This window comes from Perissodus microlepis, chromosome 2 (assembly GCF_051167445.1).
Source record: "Perissodus microlepis isolate ML-2025 ecotype Zambia chromosome 2, ASM5116744v1, whole genome shotgun sequence".
Classification (NCBI taxonomy): Eukaryota; Metazoa; Chordata; class Actinopteri; order Cichliformes; family Cichlidae; genus Perissodus; species Perissodus microlepis.
This window is the reverse complement of record NC_140462.1, coordinates 25,209,588-25,227,058: the sequence shown is the minus strand read 5'-3', so window position 1 is coordinate 25,227,058 and position 17,471 is coordinate 25,209,588. Positions and strand designations below refer to the sequence as shown.

The window sequence follows — 17,471 nt, the reverse complement described above, 5'->3', positions numbered from 1 at the left end:
CATGTCGCCACCTGCTAGTAGTGAGCCCAGAGATTAATTATTAAATTTACTTAAAATAAAAGCAAACAAGCATTCAATTTCTGTAGAGGTTTTTGTTTTCTATATTATTCTTTCTAATTTATAGTTTAATGTAAATTTGTATGTCCAACCTTGCTTTTTTCTATTTTTGGTTTCTTTTTCTATGTTAATTTCTATGTAACTCTTGCATAGTATTAATTAATGTATTTATTTTGGTATTTTTCCTAATCTATGATTTATTAATTAATTAATTATTTTTTTCTGAGGGGCGAGGCAGGAGTCCTGGCCCCATTAGTGTCCTTCAGGGGCCGCTAATGACCCCAAATAATCTTTATTGTGGCGGTCAAACTGCTGATGAGTGTTTAACCTGCTGCCAGTAAAATTAGCTGACAGCGGTTTTCATAATTTAAAAAATTATATTCATGTTAAATTAAATTAATATTTAAAAAGTGAATTTATTTGAGTTTATTTGTTTTGGGTTTCTTTTTCTTTTTGTTTTTTTTTTTGTGGTACAATAACCCACTAACCCTCCCTTGAACAGATTTACCGATCGTACACTCTGTGCGCGTGTGTGTTTGTTATGTATTGTTCTACAGTCATTGATTTAAACGCGAGGGACACTCGGTCTCATCTTCTGATTGGCTGTTTCTACTGTCCGTCACCGGAAAAGGCGGGGACATTCCTGTAACGCAGATGAAGGAGGGGAAAAGAGAAAGTTTTCAAGATGGCGGCGGTGTAACTTGTTCGTTGGAAAACAATAGAAGAGGCGCAGAGGGACTCTTATCCCACTGTTTCCCAGGAATTCGCTCCCAAACAGTTCATCTCGGGCGTGGGCTCAGCCGAGGGAAAGATTATCCTTGGGTGTAACTCTGGGGAGATAGTTTTAAAGTATGATGGTTCATTTAAACGTTTCAGGCTAGCTATCTTGCTAGCTAGCCGAACCCCAAACAGCGTTAGTAGCTAGCGGCTAACGGCTAGCGGGAGGATCAGCTGTTCGGAGGACAGATGCTGGGACAGATGCTGTAGGAGAGCGGACAGCAGCACTCTCACAGTAAGTGACTTTAACTCTAACTGTGCTTCAGATGTCCTGAAAGTCTGGCAGTTTGTTTTCAAGCGCGTGAAGTTTTATTTCCATTAGCTGACAAGTTGTTAGCCAGCCAGCTAATCCCATGCTACCCGAGCTAACCTCCATCAGCCGAGGAGAATAAAGTTTGAGGGGAGTTGTGGAGCCGTTAGGAGCCTGTCGGGAGCGGAGCACCGCCGGTAACGGGCAGGTGGACGAGGAGACGGAGGCTAGCTCCAGACCAGGTTCCGCTTAACTCATTTTCTGGGGGTGGGGGTGGGAGGTTTTTAGGCTCCTGCTTTGATTTAGAGTGGAGGAATGCGCTAGCCGAAGTTAGCCCAGCGGGAGTGAGTTTGAAGGCACTAGCCTGTCTCTTAGACTGGGGTATAAATGATCAGGAGCAAAGGGCAGGGGCAGCTCGGAGAGTAAAGGGAGGACCAGATAGGCTCTAGCAGGACTCCGGTAGCTTTACACAGCTAATTAAACGAGCTGTTGTACACAAGGCCAGGTAGATGAGGAGGCTGGATGGTGCTGCCCCCAAAAACCTGACCTCTCCTCTCCGGCAGTGAGTGTGACTGAAGGCCGTTAGCAACACAAAGGCCGCCTCCATGGAGCCAGCACCGGAGTCTTTGTAAAGGGTGAGGGGGGGTGTAGACGCCAGATTCAGCAATATATGGACGAAACCTGAGCCGGGAGTTTACTGCAAGGCTTTATTGATGATGGCGGATTTTGTTACACCGCGACGCAGCGAGGTGATGGAGCGGCTCCGCCGGAGGATCGAGCAGTTCCGGCAGCATCACAACAACTGCGAGGAGCGCTACTTGGCCGCGATGATGGAGCGGCAGGAGATGGACCGGCAACAGACCTACGCCCTGCACCAGCGCTGCCTGCAGTCCAAAGCCAAGCGGTCCAACAAGCACCGGCAGCACCAGCCCAGCGGCGACCAGGCCGGGCAGAGAGCGCCGGGAGGCGGAGGAGGAACCGGCGGGGAGCACGGGGAGAGCGGGGTGACGACGGGGGAGCAGAGCAGGAGCAGCACCCTGGTGAGTGAGCACACCCACAGGTTTCATAAAAATCAACATAAGCAGCTGGAGGGTCCAAACAAGAGACAACAGCACTGATACTGAAGAGTCTTTATTCATCCACCAGTGTCATTCCACACGTTTTTATAAGCATAGTTAGCCAGGGACTGCATCACTCCCTGCCATGTTCATTAGATCCCTGCAAACATTATTTTAATTGGTGTTTAACACCAAAAACGCAGTTAAGTCCAACTCTTTTTAGTAAGATTTTTTTAAAAGAACTTGTTTCCAACATTTAATGAATGAATGATTCACTGTATTTTTTCTTTAAGAAACCTTGTTTTTTGTTACATCTTGAAATCTGCCAATCAGCAGTACATAAAACAAGGACTTTTATTGTGAAAGGAAGTAACTGGAAGAAGTCTACAGGTGTGAAACAAACTCTTTTGGGGTAATAGCTGCTTCTTCATGATGGGCAGGTGTGGCTGAAAGACAATATACCCAGCTGATCAGTTTATTGATTAAGGCGCTGAGAATGAGCCAGTGTTTCAAGCCTCACCCCCTCAGTCTGAAATCACTCACTAGGTGTAATACCCCAGTTAATCAGTCTGTTCTAATCACCACCATTGATAAATTCCAAATCAATAACATGAGACCACGACAAAGCTGCTGATCAGTGAAGCTGCTTGCACTCGTGTGTTTGTGTGTGTGTTGTGGCGTTGCTGTGTGGTCATGTGACGTATTTCCCCTAAGTTTGCCTGTGGTCGCTTTGACAAACTTCTCTGTTCAGCGCCTCTGAAAATCCAGGCACCTCTCAGCTCTGACCTTTGACCATTTGCATTTTCTGCAGTAATTTCGAGCTGAATTAAAAATGCCTGTGGATGATGGAATAAATTTGTTCTTCTGAAAGATTTTTGAAGGGTTTAGATCAGATGAGCTTCCTGAGAACAAACAGCAGTGTAGTTTTTGTTTTCCTGTCAGTCAGCCGTTTTCTGGTTAGATGAAATGAAGAGGTTTTAGTCACTCAGAAGTTTCCTGCAGCTGATCGCTTACATGCAGGATCAATAAGGTGTGACGCTGCGGTAGAGGCTCAGGGTGTGTGTTCTCATATTTCCTCATATATTAATGTGAGGCGGCCCGAAAGCCCTGAGAGGTGACTCAGTGTGAGCAGGAACCCCCCACCCCCACCCCCCACTGCTGACTCATCACAGAGGAAACTCCCGCTGTTAGGAAATGCCTCGCTCAGCAAAGGCTGGGAGGAGGCGGGGCTACAACTGGCTCCCCCTGATGTCACCGAGTGTGCGTGTAGAAGTTTTGAGTGAAACTGAGTGTTTTCACAACACATTGGCTGATAAGAGTCTGAGTCAGAGAGGAACTGATGTTTCAGTGTAATCGGATCCTCTGAGCGTTTTTCTGTCCGTCAGTTAACGAGCAGGAGCAGGACCTGAAAGTGTTCTGTGCTTGAATCCTTTCCTGTGGGTTCTGAGCATCGTATTCTAATTGGCTGTCACACAAACATTTAGTTGTCCTTCTCTCCTTCCTTCCTGTGTCCTGTATGTGGTGTCAGAGAACATACAGTAATTGCATGTCATGTTGCTCTTTGTCATATTTAAACCAAACAATAAAACTGTGTTTATCACACAGTGATATCACCCATTTAAAAAAGGTACATTTTTCACCACTCCTGATTTAAAAAAAAAAAAAAAAAGTTGTCAAGCATTTTTTGGCCAAAAAAGCAATTCATCTGTAGTAATAATAATAACAATAATAATAATAATAACAATAATAATAACAATAATGGTAATAATGATGATGATGGAGCAGAAGCTGTAGGGCTGTCACACCGTCAGTGATCTAAAAGCAGAAAGCGAGCTGTGGATGGTTTCACCTAGAGTATGTTGGCCAGCCTGATATCAGACACGTCGGGCTGGTTCCTGAACAGCTGACTGTGGACAAACTAAACTCCAGTGAACCTGTTTAAAGTGGTTACTCTGTGAAGTCAGGATTTCTCCCCTTAAAACACTTGCAGACCGACAGAAATGGGGCCCATAGTCCGGAATTTTGTGGCAAAGGCTGAGTCAAAAATTCCAGGATGAATCACCCCGTAAATATTTGGAAACAATCCTTTTTTCTCAGAAAAAATGCACAGAGTGGCCATTACCGTCCTAGGAGTTTCAGCAGTGTCACTGTTAGTTACGAAGGTCAGAGGGTGGGACGTAGATTTGTGTTTAAAAGAAGCAGTTTGAGTCTGTGCCCAGGAGCACAATGATGACTTGCTGTTATTTGTAATGTCAGCATGTGTCGTTATATCACTCTGTTACCTGACAGTCGAGGCTGTCTCAGTGAAAGGACTCTCATTAGTCTCACTCCAGGTCTGTAACCATAGCAACATGGGTGGAGTGGGACCTGTATTTCAGGTTTAAAGGCGTTCACGTGGTCACCTTGTCTCTGTTTTCTGGGAGTCACTCAAGCAGATAATATTCATTTTTGTTAAATGTCTTATTAGCATCAGAAACATAAAAACTTGTACACCTGCGGTACGACAGGTGCTTTGTTTGGTCAGCTGATCAGAGCAGAGTAACTGTAAATGAGGCAAAATGTGTCATTCAGAAGTTCAGGTATCAGTTTAGTAGATTTCAGTTTTGTTTTGTTTTACACTTTGATTGGTATGATGTCAGAGAGGGGATACGCTCTCACCCACCTGCCAAACGGAAGAAGTTTTCCTGAAGGGGGAGGGGCTAAAGCATCTTATTTCGGACTAATGAGCTTCACAGAGGCTCGTGTTAGACAAAGAAGGATTATTATGAACTGAGGGTCATGCAGAGTTACTCAGAAGAATCTAAGAATAAAAACCATTAACTGAAAATGGTTGCCTTTAAAAAAAAAAAAAAAAGTTAAGCCTGTCTGACTCGGACACCAGTGAAGGCATCATGAGTTTTATAAACAGAGGGAGTGTGTGGGCGAACGTGACTGAAGGAAACTGAAACTTATCTGTGTTCAGATTCTGATGCGCGCACACATGCCGCCACACACCTCAAATGCCATGACCAACCGAGAGTGTTGGCATGCCCACACAGGTGAATGTGAGGCCTTCAGACTGTTTTCAGAGCTTCCGGGAGAAGCGTCAGGGTCCCTGGAGGAGTTGAGGAGTCAGAGATAAGCTGCTCTGAATGTTTGGATGCTGCCACTTTGGCTTCAGTCTGGCTAATCAGGAAATTCTCAGCATTTTTTGGCGAGGACGTGTTTTTGGGGATTTTTTTGAAAAGGAAGGCCAAAGCTGCTCATCTGAAAGCAAAGGCTGGACCAGTGGGTGCAGAGCAGGCTAAACCCTGCCTCTTTTACATCTGTGAAGTTTTGATCCAGGACTTGTTGTAGGAAAAAAATACCCTTTAAAAGCAGTGTGATCGTTGATTTTTTTTTAAAATAAATCTATTTTAAAAAAACTTTTAAAGCACGCGCCTGCATCAGTGAACAAAGTGCTAATATTCACAGGCGGAGATGCACAATTACACAGACATAACTTCCTGTTCTGACCCGCATCACTGAATCATGACCAGTATTTAATGTTTATGAACACGGTTAATGTGTGCAGTGTATGCTCCAGGTGTATTTTTTTCATCCATCTGAGACGACATGTAGTCGATTTACTGATGGAAAGTCCCCACACTCAGCGACTCCCAGAGCATTTGGCAAGAAACGGTCGAAAAACAACAATGAACTCTTTGCTTTCTCCAAGTATAAAACTGAGAAGCCTTTACTGACTTTTAAAGTGATTTACGATGTGAGTCACAGCCTCCGTCTGTCACCTTGTTCTCGTCGCTTAGGTGAAGCTCTGCCGAGATGCTTAGCATGGACGCAATCGCACAAACTGACTCCGAAAATCGGAGGACTTGTTGAAGGAGGAGTAGGTGGATTATTTGACGTTTTTAAAACAATTTTTTTAAACCCTTTGACTGTAAAAGTCAAGTTTGTTTATATAACGCATTTGAAAAAAAGTAGCTGTACATCTAAAATAATCAAATTACTTAAAATTTAGGACAAGATGACAGAATATAAGAAAGGAAATGAGAAAACCTGAGTAACAAAAAACACAAAAGTAGTTGGAACTCATTCTGATTTAAAAACCCAGAGAAATTAGGTGTCATATCCATAAGGCGACCATAAACAGGATAACAGCTGACAGTTAATGGCGGTCACCTCGTTGGGCGGACGGCGTGGACACTGAACTTTGTGAACACGTTAAGGAAAGAACGGGTGATGTAGGATATTTGACTGCTGTTTTGTTTTTAAGGTGTTGTAATGTTTTGTATCTTATTTTATTTAATATAAATAAGCCCTTAATAATAATCAGCGGTCATCATTGACCTCTTTGGGTTTTTATCAGCACGATTCATGTGCACCGCGTCTTTAAGCTCCGTTTTTAAAACCTTGAGATGTATCTTCAGCCCCTAGTTTCCCTGATGCCAAACATCAGAGTGACTCTGAGGCAAACTAAGGTTTCAATGTGGACATGAAGCTGAGGGTCAGGTATTTTTCACTGCGAGTAATCACACAGCAGCACATTAATGACTAAACTTGTGCTGTGGATAGATCATCTGTGCTATTCTTCTCACTGAAGTTTGGTTTGATTTCAGCGTCTTTTGCGTTAGCCCACCTTCAGTAACCCTACAAACATGGCTGCTGTTTAGTATTCTTTCTTATCATGGAGAGGGTTAATGTCTCATCTTTAGATGGAAACAAGTGAGCTAACTTCCTGCAGACTTGAAAATGGTTAAACTTTGGAAATCCTCGTTTTCATGGGTGCTCTGGATGATCTTTGGAAACTGAAGAAGAGTTTAAACCTGGAAATTAGTAATGATGACAGACTTCAGAGGGTGCTTTTTCTTTTATCAGAGTAATTTTGGTTTAATAAATCTGCTCACACACAGGGGCCACTTTTGCTTTTAAAGTCGGCCCAAATATGCTAATAGATGTTTTTTCCTGCTTTTGGTAGTAAAAGTTTTATTTGTTAATGTTCTGGAATGTCACATATGCAACAAAAAAAGGTTTAAAGGAAAAGTTCATGATATCATGCACAACCTGCAAGCTGTTAGGGACGCTGAGAGCCGGTTTGAGGAGCGGTGTCACATTACTGTTGTTTGACTTTCCAGAGCAGGAGGCGCTTTGGAGCTTGTGTCCACCTGCCTGCTCGTCATCACGGGTACCGCAGGTGTTCAGAGCGTTTGGCAATCACGCAGTGTGAGGATCAGCTGACGTGCTGCGATCGGGCGAGTCGAGCTGCCGACAGAACGCAGCCGTCAGACCTGCCGACTGCCCTTTATATCCTTATGTAAGCCGGCCTGCCGGTGATTTTAGCAGCACCCGTCTCTCTGCTGCACACCCCCTGCAGCTCAGCTGCGCGTGTGCCTACTGATGGTGATGATACCAAAGTGAGAAAGAATTCAAATTACACAAAAAACAGAAGCAGTTGAACAGGGTATCAGTTTCTAATGCACCACAAAGTATTATTTATGTTATATCCTGTTTTTGTGCAACAAAGGTTTTGGTAACTTGGTCATTCCCAAATCACCCCTGCCCTCCTCTTTCAGCCTTGTGTTAGAATATTTTATTTAAAGCCTTTCGTTGATTTAGGTTTTATTTTCCCAAACAAAGTGGCACTTTTTTTTTTTTTTTTTACTTTATTTGTCAGCCGGTCAGAATTCAGAACCTGTGTTACATGCTGGGTCTGGGTCAGATAAAATGTAGTAATGTATTTTTTACAGATATAAATAGTCCTTGTTTTGTAAATTATGTGTTTGTTTGTTTTTTAAACTCAGAGGTTCACTTTGAGGTTTGAACCGTCTGGGGTTTTGCTTAGAGTAACTCTTGATGCTTCTTTTTGTCGTTCCAACTGCAGGAGACTCTAAAGAGGAAGCTGGAGAGCCTCAGTCCCCCTGACCTGCGAGGACAGGTCAACAGTTATGAAAGCTTCCCGTCGAGCCAGAAAGGCTGCCAGGACAACAGCGCTACCGCCGGTTCCCCGCTCGACTCCAAGCCAGATATCAGCAACTCTAACGGGCCCATGTGCGAGTCGGTGGACGGTGGCAGAGAGCCGGGTCCAGACTTCCATCCAAAAGAGATGAAGCAGGAGCCAGACGACATCCTCCCCATCATGCCACCCCCGGTTGGCAACAACAGCCTGTTCCCTGAACTGAACGAACAGGAGTGGACAGAGCTGATGGAGGAGCTGAACTTCCCTGTGGACTACGAAGACATCCAGGAGATCCTCAACGATGGCTTTGAGGACCGCAAAGACCCTCTGGAACTGGCAGCCACTCAGGTTGGTGGTGGTGCTGTCGGGGGAGGGGCAGGAGGGGGGGGACAGTCTTCCCAGGGTTTACTTCCTCCAGATTTGGTGAGCGTGAAGGCGGAGTTTTCCCCACCCTCTGCCGTCTTCGAGCAGGATTCTCGCACCGGCTCCCCCCAAGTCAGATCCACGCCTTCCGGGACTGCTCCTCCTCATCCCACTAGCTCCCCTGTCGCCTCCTCCTCTGCCTCTTCCCCAGCTCTTCCCACCTCCCAGCCTGCTCCTCCCAGGCAAATCCAGCCTCCACCCAACCACCTCCTCCCTCAGGGGCCCAAAGACTTGTCCCCTGCCCAGCAGCTCCAGGAACTGGCTGTCCGGCAGCAGAGAGTCCAGCACCTCCACAGACATATGCAGCAGCAGCAGCAGCCAGGAGCCAAGTTCCCCAACCACCCCAACCACCCCTCTCCATGGTCCCAGATGCCCAATACCTCTCAAAGCTCACAAGCGAGTGCATTTGGTATGGACAAATCCACAAGTAACTCCCTTTACTCACAGGATTTCAATCCCAATGCCCAGAAGCAGCTGGTGATATCCAGTCAGCCCAACAAGGCCTCTCCAAAGGCGGGTGCCAGCAGCTTCATGCCGGGCTCCGCCGGACACCCCAACATGCTGGGTCACCCGACTTCAGGGCCGCCTCTCAGCCACGCGCCAGCAGCAGGTGCTCAGGCCCCGGCCGTCATGCTGAACTACAACAACACCAAACCTCTGTCGCACTATGAGGCGGGGCCCGGACCACCGCGACCCACTAACCAGAACCAGAAGGTGGGCCTGCTTTCACTCATCCAGCAGCAGTGCCGCAAAGAGAAGCCCTACCGGCCTCATATGCCACACCCACAGGTGAGAAGCACCCACGAGACACAGCCATCACACGTGATCCGAACTTGATTTAGAGCAACACTGACAGAAAAACTTAAATCCCCCCCATATTCCTCACTGGAATTGGGGGGGGGGGGGGGGGTAAAATCGGGCAGCAGCCTTTTGTTCAGCTTGTTAGTGTTTGTTTGGGTCGAGCAGCTGGTTGCTAACCCTCCCACGGGGGGGTGGACGGACGGAGGGAGGGAGGGAGGGAGGCCATGACAAAGCAGCCTTTCATACTTTATACCCCCACCCTCCCCCCTCTGTCCCTGTCTGTGTATTTAAATTTAGCCGCTCCTGCCTGTACTTTTCCTCTCAGCAGACAGGACACACTGTTCCTGCGCTGCTGTCTGTCTGCATTTTGTTCAAAGATGAACATTCCCAGCTAATTTCAAGGATACGTCTTCCTGAATGGAATAACCTTTCCTGTAGCTCCCCCCTCAGGGTGCACCATGCATTCTCAGCAGTAGAGCCATCATGAGCCTGTAGTTCCCTCCTCAGCCTCAAGGGGGCACTAGCAGGCCTTCAGGTAAATTCTGTGCAGTGAAAAATGAACAATTAGTAGTGTTGTCAAAAACTAAAATTACATTTATAGTTAGTGAGGATTTCAGAACCACTGCCCTCTGATCATCACATTTGAAAGCTGTCCCACTTAGTCTGTAAATGTTGTTTTAACCAAGATGAAGTTTATTTTAATTTATTTTGCTTTTATTTCATTCTTGAAAGTAAAATGTGCTGTTCAAGGACAGCTGGTCAGGAAGGAACAGCATTACTAGGCTGTAGAAATGGTGGCTGGTTTTCGGAGGCTTTTAAGACAAGTTCCATAATTTCAGATATAAAGATTGTTGTCAAGAGGACTTTAGGAGACACCTAAATGATCCCAGCATAGAATCAGACGAATGAACACACAATATTAATCAACTCAAAAATATCCGTATAACTTCACCACTTTAAAGATCTGAAATCAGGAGCTTTACAAAGAAAAACAGTTTTGTGTTTTCATACAGACAAGACCGGTAAGTTTCTGAATGGAAGGATCGCTCAACAAGTGGTTGAAGTTATTAAACGAGAATGTTGCAGCAGGTAACCTATGAGATGTTCTGGTTAAACTTTTTGCTCGAAGAACTGCCTGACGCTGTTACCAAAGTCACATGAAGCTTTTTTTAGAGCAGAGAAAAAAAAGTGTCGCTTCTTCTTCAGTAACAAAACACAAAACTTCATCTGCAGGATCAGAACGGCTACCCTGCTCCTCCACACGGCCCGGGGCCCACAAACGCCATGACGTCCAAGCCTGGAAACAACGCCATGCCGGGTAACCACGGTAACGCGTACATGACCAGTAAAGAGGCAGCAGCGAGGAAACAACAGCAACAACATCATCAGCAGCAGATCCTGGAGCAGCAGAAACAGCAGCAGTACATTCAGAGGCAGCAGCAGATTTTAGCCGAACAGGTACGACTCATCTGCAGGTGGTTCCAACATTTCCAACCTGCTTGAACGCTGAGAGGGTCAGTTTATTCCGTTATTGTCATTGCACTGCTCACCTTCAGTGGCCACGTGATAATGAGTTACACCTCGCGTCTGTCCTAAATCTGAAGCCCACACAGTAACCCTCTCCATGTGTCTGTGCAGGAGAAGCAGCGGCAGCGACACCTGACCCGACCTCCTCCACAGTACCAGGACCAGTCGGGAACAACAGCCAATCAGAACCCTTACCCACAGCAGCCGGCCAACCAGTTTACAGGTACGCCTACAGGAAGTGTTCACACAATGCATTTCTCAGGTCTCTCAGGCATGAATACCTCTGTGACAGAGCTGTAACTCTAAAAAACTGCCCACTGCTTCTTCACATGTGGAATGAGCTCATTACTGCCCCATGTGGTTGTTCAGGGAGAATACACAGAAGACAAAAAAGTGGTTATTTTTTTGAAAGAAAAAGGTGGAAAAAGATGAAACGCTCCTGAGCAGGATCACAGCCTTTCCTGGGACTTTTTTTTATTACTTTGCTTTATTTATTTCATAATGAATGCTTTGTGATTCAGTTCAGAATCACAAAATCAAAGGCCACAAAATATAAGAAGCAGACACCTTGCAATGCAGAATTTAACACAATTATTAAGTACCAAAAAAGCACTTAAGTAATCATAACAGGAAGTAGGAGTTATTTGAATGTGTGTTCTGCAACTTTTTGGTATGGGATTGGTATGGGACTTTTTGGTTTGGTATCCTTCCTCATCCGCGGGAGGAAGGAGGATCAAAGTGCCGACACTTGGGTATAAGTTGTGCGTGTGCTTCGAAAGATCGGACCATGAAATGTTTTGAAAACATGCTTTTTTTTTTTTCAAGAATAATTTCAAGGTTCAAAATGCAGAGTTGATCATTGACCAATGGGAAAATTCCAGTTTAAAAAAAACACAGAACAAACAAATCCGGCATCAAACATAAACCTTAACCGGGTAAAGACCGTAAGATTGCAGCTCGGGCGGCTGAAGCTGAAGCTTCCAATATGATCAAGTTTATGGAGACGCACAGTTCAGAGGTTCGTTCTGTTTTCCGGCCTTAGGATAAAGCCCGTTAAAAATGGTATGATCTGTTACTGCAGAAAGTCGTAGCACACAAAAGATTAAATGTTAAAATGACCTCTAAAACATTCAGGGAGCCAACAGAGAAGCCAGAATCAGGACCTTGTAAAACCAGCAGAGTTTTTATCAAAGTTCAGGATTTCGTGACCGTCTGGTCTCCAAAGTGACGAGTGTCCTCATGGAAATAAAAACACAGCCTGCGTTTTTACAGGTTTCACCTTCATTCATATTTAACATGTGACCACAGATTTATGGTGAATATCTTTAAAAATGTGTTTGTTCTAAAAGTTTCCGAGCGGCTGTGTTTTATACCTGGACAAGTGAAACCAGAGTGAGTTTGGTTTCTGTGGGTTCACCCTGACTGTGTAAATGCCGCTCATTTGAATGGGAAATGAAAGTAGCTGAACAGATCAGCGGTTCAGCTCCAGCAGGGTTAGAGTTACGGGGACAAACAAAATTCTTTTATGTTTTCTATTACGAGATCTTAGGGATTAAATGTGCGACTAAGGAGCTTCACTGGGGCCGACCCACTTATGTGGCCCACTCTGAAAAAAGATTTTGACGCACGTTTTCCTGATTGTTGTTTTCTTCTGTTCTTCTGGTTTTGTTTAGCTTCCTCTCAGCCAATGGGCAGTGTCAGCTCCATGGGAGGCCCCGCCCCCGGGTCCCGTATGTTCCCTCAGAACCAGGGCATGATGAGCATGAACATGGGTCAGGGTGGTGGTCCAGCAGGTGGCGTAGCCCCGCCCCCGACAGTGAGTCAGGCTGACATTAGTCAGGGGGGTGGAGCCGGCGTGGACGTCCTCTACAACACCATGAGCATGCACCCCAACCACCTGGCCCAGCAACCCAGTCTGCAGCGCCAGACGTCTCTGAACACCACCATGAGCGCTCCGTACGGGCACAACCTCCTGCCTCAGCAGCAGCACCTGAAGACGCCGCCCAATGCAGCTATGTTGAAGCAGCCTCATGTGGCCGGAGCTGCCCGTCTCCCGGCCTCCATGCAGGGCAACATGGGGGGTGGCATGCCGGGCGGTCAGAGCACCGCCTGGCAGCAGCAGCTCGTCAACCAGCCGCCTTCCAGTAATGCAGGCCTGTCCTTCAGCGGCCCCCCCAATGCCTTCCACATGCCGCCGCAGCAGCAGCCTTGCATCCCCAAGATGCCATCCGGCTCCGCCCCCTTTGGCGGAAACCCAGGTGGACGTCCGATGGGTGGTCTGAATCCCGGACAACAAATGATGCAGACAAACATGGCAGCACCCCAGCAGAGGGCACTGCCCAACCCCCAAAGACAGGGCCAGCCAATGACCAATCAGCAGCAGGGCCCCCAGAACCAGGCCGTACTCCCCAACCTGGCAGCGTTCGGACAGCCTCAAGGCAACGGTCGCCAGGGACTACAGTGTAACCAAGGATACCAGGTGAGCCAAACAGTGAGTCAGCAGCAGCATCAGGTGTCATTCGGATACAACGTGGCGTCAGGGAGTTTCCCTGCGGAGAGCGACCTGGTGGACTCGCTGCTGAAAGGACAGAACACGCAGGAGTGGATGGCCGACCTGGACGAACTGCTCGCCAACCACCACTAGTCTCACGCACGCACGCACACACATGAAGCCTGCAGAGTGAGCCGCCGACCACTTCCTGCTGCCGCCACGTGTTAGCGTTAGTCGCAGAAGGCTGGCGACCGCGTCACGTTCTCACGCTGTCAGAGAGAAGCCTGTCAGCACCGCACACGCACAGACTGGCCGTTGAATCGTTGCAGCACGATGAAGAAACACAAAGTGTTCAGAGCTCCTGTAAGCGGCCACATTCCTGCTCGGAGGCTCTGCAATTCAGCTGAGTCAGCTGATCCGTGCAGCTGAGCTCCTCCGGGGTTTCCCACAGATCAGACTGAATTCACGGGTGGGAACACCACACTTTCTTCATTAGATCAATAAATATTTAAATAATAGAGTAAGAAAACCAGCTGCCTTTCCAGGAAGTTCCTCATCCCGCTGTTCAGACTGCAGCTGGCTGTCCTCTTGCTCTGAAGCCGCGGTGACCTTGCTAAACCTGCTTCAGGTTCAAGGTGGCATGACCTCCCAGCTCACCGCAGCTTCAGAACATCTGCCCACATCAGCGGTGATCCGCAGGCATCCATATGAGATGAGGTGATGGAGTCTCTGGAAAGCAGCTGAGCGAGTCTGTGGGAAACACGACAGGAACGGCTGGGGCAGTGACTGACCTTTCAAAATAAGAGTGATGGGATAGTCCACTATGAAACTGATCGTATTGTCGTTTTGAGTGAAAATTGTCGTTAAACATCTCCACGCGGTCCTCGAAGGCTCCGTTCAGATAAGCAGATTAATGAAGCGCTCGGTGTGTAAAAACACTCCTGGTAGAAAAGTCCTCAAAAAAAAACATTTAAAAAATTACTGTTGCAGTCCTGACATCAGCTTCCATTCTGGACTTGGATGCACTATACAAATAAAACCAGTTTTAAAATGCAGATTGGGGTTTTTATGGAGTAAAAAAAAGTGGACTTTTACATAAATATTAAGAATTGGTTCTAAAACGATCGCCACCTTCTTTTAAGCTGCTGTCGTCCCTGCAGGATGGCACTAATCAGCTTCTGTCCTCAAACTTTCTAAATTTATGGAATGAAATCAGCACATAGCAGGCGTGTTTGGGCCTAATCTGGGCTAACTTTGGCACAACAGAGACAGATGCTGATTTTCAGAGTCAGGTGTGGGCCAAACATTGGCTGCTGTGTGGTGTTCGACCTTTTATTGCACATTTGGAGGACATTACGTGATAAACATCAGAGCATATCTGCTGATGAACGGGACAAGAACTAACTGGCGCTCCGAGAGCAGCCAGACGAGATTCAGGTCATAGCCTGAAAAACCCACCACCTGATACTGGATCAGCTGTTTTTAAAGGAAATGAAATCAGAGCGTTGAAGCTCGGTTTAATTTTTCCCCGTATAAAGACTGAAAGTGTTTGTGATCCTTTGCCTGAAGGTTTCCTGATTGTTGTGAAGTAGCCTGAACTGATTAAACTGGTTTCTGAGACTTTCTGTTCTCTTCCACCAGGAGTGTAAATCTAAACACCTGCACACGAGTCAACGGTAAACACAAACAAACTGTGTGCATGCACGAAAACAGCAGTAAGATTACTACTGAACCCGCAGTCCTTGCCTTCGACCGCCACGTTAGCATTAAGTCACATTAAAGGACCATCCCTCTGTTTTTTTTTGGGGGGGGGGGGTTTCAGCTGGATGTCTGTTTTGTTTTTTTATTTTTAGGACTGAATCAACATGTGTTTGTTTCTGGTTGTACAGGTCGAGCCGGGTGATTTTCATACTGTAGGGAAATGATTTTCTCCATAAACATTTAAATAACTTAACAATAGCGCTTTCTTTGTTTAGGTAAATGAGCTGCTGGTATATCGAGCCTTTTTTTCCCCCTATGGAATGTCATGTGTTAAATTTAAGGCCAGCTGGTTGTTGGAGGCTCACAGATATTCCAGCAGATTTCATAAATCGAGGGGAAAAAAAACAGAGAAATGGTCCTTTAAAAACGTAACAAGCCGCCGGGAAATGAGCAGCAGGAATCGGAAAGTTTCTGTCGCGGAGTCCAGCACTTGAACCTCCAGGTGAATGCGCAGAGTCCAAACAAACAGGCGCACTGAACCGCGATGCCTTTAAGTCACTCATAATGTTATTCTGTGATTCAGCCTGACGAGAACCTGCAGAGAAATCATCCATCGCCTCCTCTAAAGCTGCGTTTCTGAGCGGAAAAACATGGAAAACACAGGAAACTTGTGCCCTTTAATCAAGACATTTTGCCCTGTGTGTGGTCTGACAGACAGTGGTCTGAAGGCTGATAGAAAAGCCCGAGAGTCCAAATTCAGAGTAAAATGCCCTGCCAGTCTGAAGAATTTCAGTCCTTTTATTTAAGGCAGAATTCAAGTAAAAATAGTTTTCACCCACGTCTTACACCTGCTTCATATGTACAAGAAAATTTGGCCTCGGGATTTAGATCCCACTGCTCTCACCTGGATGTGATTTAAGATAGAAATATAAAGTAAATAAAAATAAAATCGAAACATTTCCATGTGACAGTTTGACGCTTTGTTTTAAGATAGAAATTTAATGTGAACTAAACATCCCTGCAGTCGTTGGGCTCGGTCAGGTTGCTCAGACTCCGTGCTGGGGACGCGGCGTTGGCGTTCCTTTCATTCAGAGACTTCAAGCTGCGTCATCTGCATTTGATGAATCTTCCGTTGTGTCCACACAGTTGTCACCGCCGGCGTTAATCAGAATGAACCGTTCTGACGGTTCTCTGCAAGGTGGAACTCCGGCCGGGTCGCCACGTTGAAAGTGGAGCGGTGACCCGGTCGTCCTATCTACTGTACTGTTGTCCATGTTTGCGTGTCCTCGCGGCAGCGCTGTTCCTGTTTTTGTCGCCGATCGGTCGCTCGGGGATGGTTTCGTGTTTCCATTCAAATCGCTGCCAATCCCTGGGCCTGCCTTCGACTTCCAGCCTCGCTCGGTCTCCCGGGGTTTTCTGGGTTAAATGTTGTAAACAGGCTCTGTGTAAATGTCTATAAATATATTTTTTGTATGTATGCCTTTCCTAATGATCTGGAGAAGATAGATGTTATTTTTATATATTGCAGCGGATGTTTTGTAAGTATTTTATACTTTTGATATGGTTCTCTGTAAAACAAGAGTATTATGTAAATATAGTTCTTTAGAAAGCTGCTGCCTGTGTGTTTCTGTCTGTGTGAATTCTCTAGACCTGATTCAACACATTCACTAAATGAGACGACCTGAGTTTTCTGTGGAGGTTTTCCGTCCTCCATCATGGAAATGAAATGAAGCTCTTTCTAGTTCATGAAGCTGTTTCGCCTCTTATTCAAGGTCACGTGGATCAAGGTGTGAGTGGGGACTCTTCCGAGGTGCGATCTCATGACTGTTATAGGTGGTTGTTAATGGTGTCATAGGCCACCACCTCGTAGCACTGCTCATCAGACCCAGCACCATCCTCAGTCACTGCGATGAGCAGTGACAAATGCTCGCACCTTCTCATACATTGCTGTGCAAAAGTCTTGAGTCAAGTCTTGGTCATTAGTTGCTTTTTCAGTCATTTTCAGTCCAATCCTTGTACCTGACCATTTTCAGAGAAGATTTTTGTTTGTTTTTTTTTGTTTTGTAAACTCTTTGAATTATTCAAGCATAAAAAGACTCCATACTCAAGGGTGAACCGGTGTTGTCTGCTCATAACAGACATCATAACAAATAATACATTTTAAATTGTATTTTTAGGCTCTGTATTAGCTGCCTCTGATGTGACCCTAGTATACAAAGTTTTCTAGAGTCAGACTTTCAGCCCCCAGCCATGTCACGCATGCAGCACCTTGCAGTTAACGGGTTATGCTGCTGCAAACACATTAATTTTCACTTTTTCATACCTCAGTTCAGCTGGGTTCACACTACAGCGTTACCTGTAGCAGCATGTTGGAAGCAATTTAACTGGATGACTTTGTTGTCAAACCACAGTTTTTAATATAAGACACCAGTTTTGGGGTCGACCCTTTAGTTA

The 17,471-nt window shown here is 46.0% G+C and overlaps 1 protein-coding gene and 1 non-coding gene across 3 annotated transcripts; both read left to right on the top strand.

Annotated features, from left to right (window-relative positions):
• Positions 1 to 700: 700 nt before the first annotated feature.
• On the top strand, positions 701 to 16,630 carry maml1 (mastermind-like transcriptional coactivator 1). Of its 2 annotated transcripts, none has more exons than XM_084953301.1 (6): positions 701 to 1,069; positions 1,648 to 2,124; positions 8,000 to 9,286; positions 10,532 to 10,756; positions 10,937 to 11,048; positions 12,499 to 16,630. In XM_084953301.1, the coding sequence occupies exons 2-6, from the start codon at positions 1,798 to 1,800 to the stop codon at positions 13,467 to 13,469; spliced, it is 2,922 nt and encodes a 973-aa protein (XP_084809427.1). In that variant the 5' UTR covers positions 701 to 1,069; positions 1,648 to 1,797; the 3' UTR covers positions 13,470 to 16,630. The 2 variants fall into 2 exon arrangements, with proteins under 2 accessions (XP_084809427.1, XP_084809432.1); XM_084953306.1 differs by having other exon boundaries at positions 702 to 1,069; positions 1,830 to 2,124.
• Positions 2,979 to 3,055, top strand: LOC146392785 (small nucleolar RNA SNORD36). Its single transcript, XR_014797247.1, has one exon. It is a non-coding gene; the product is annotated as a small nucleolar RNA SNORD36 (small nucleolar RNA).
• Positions 16,631 to 17,471: the final 841 nt, after the last annotated feature.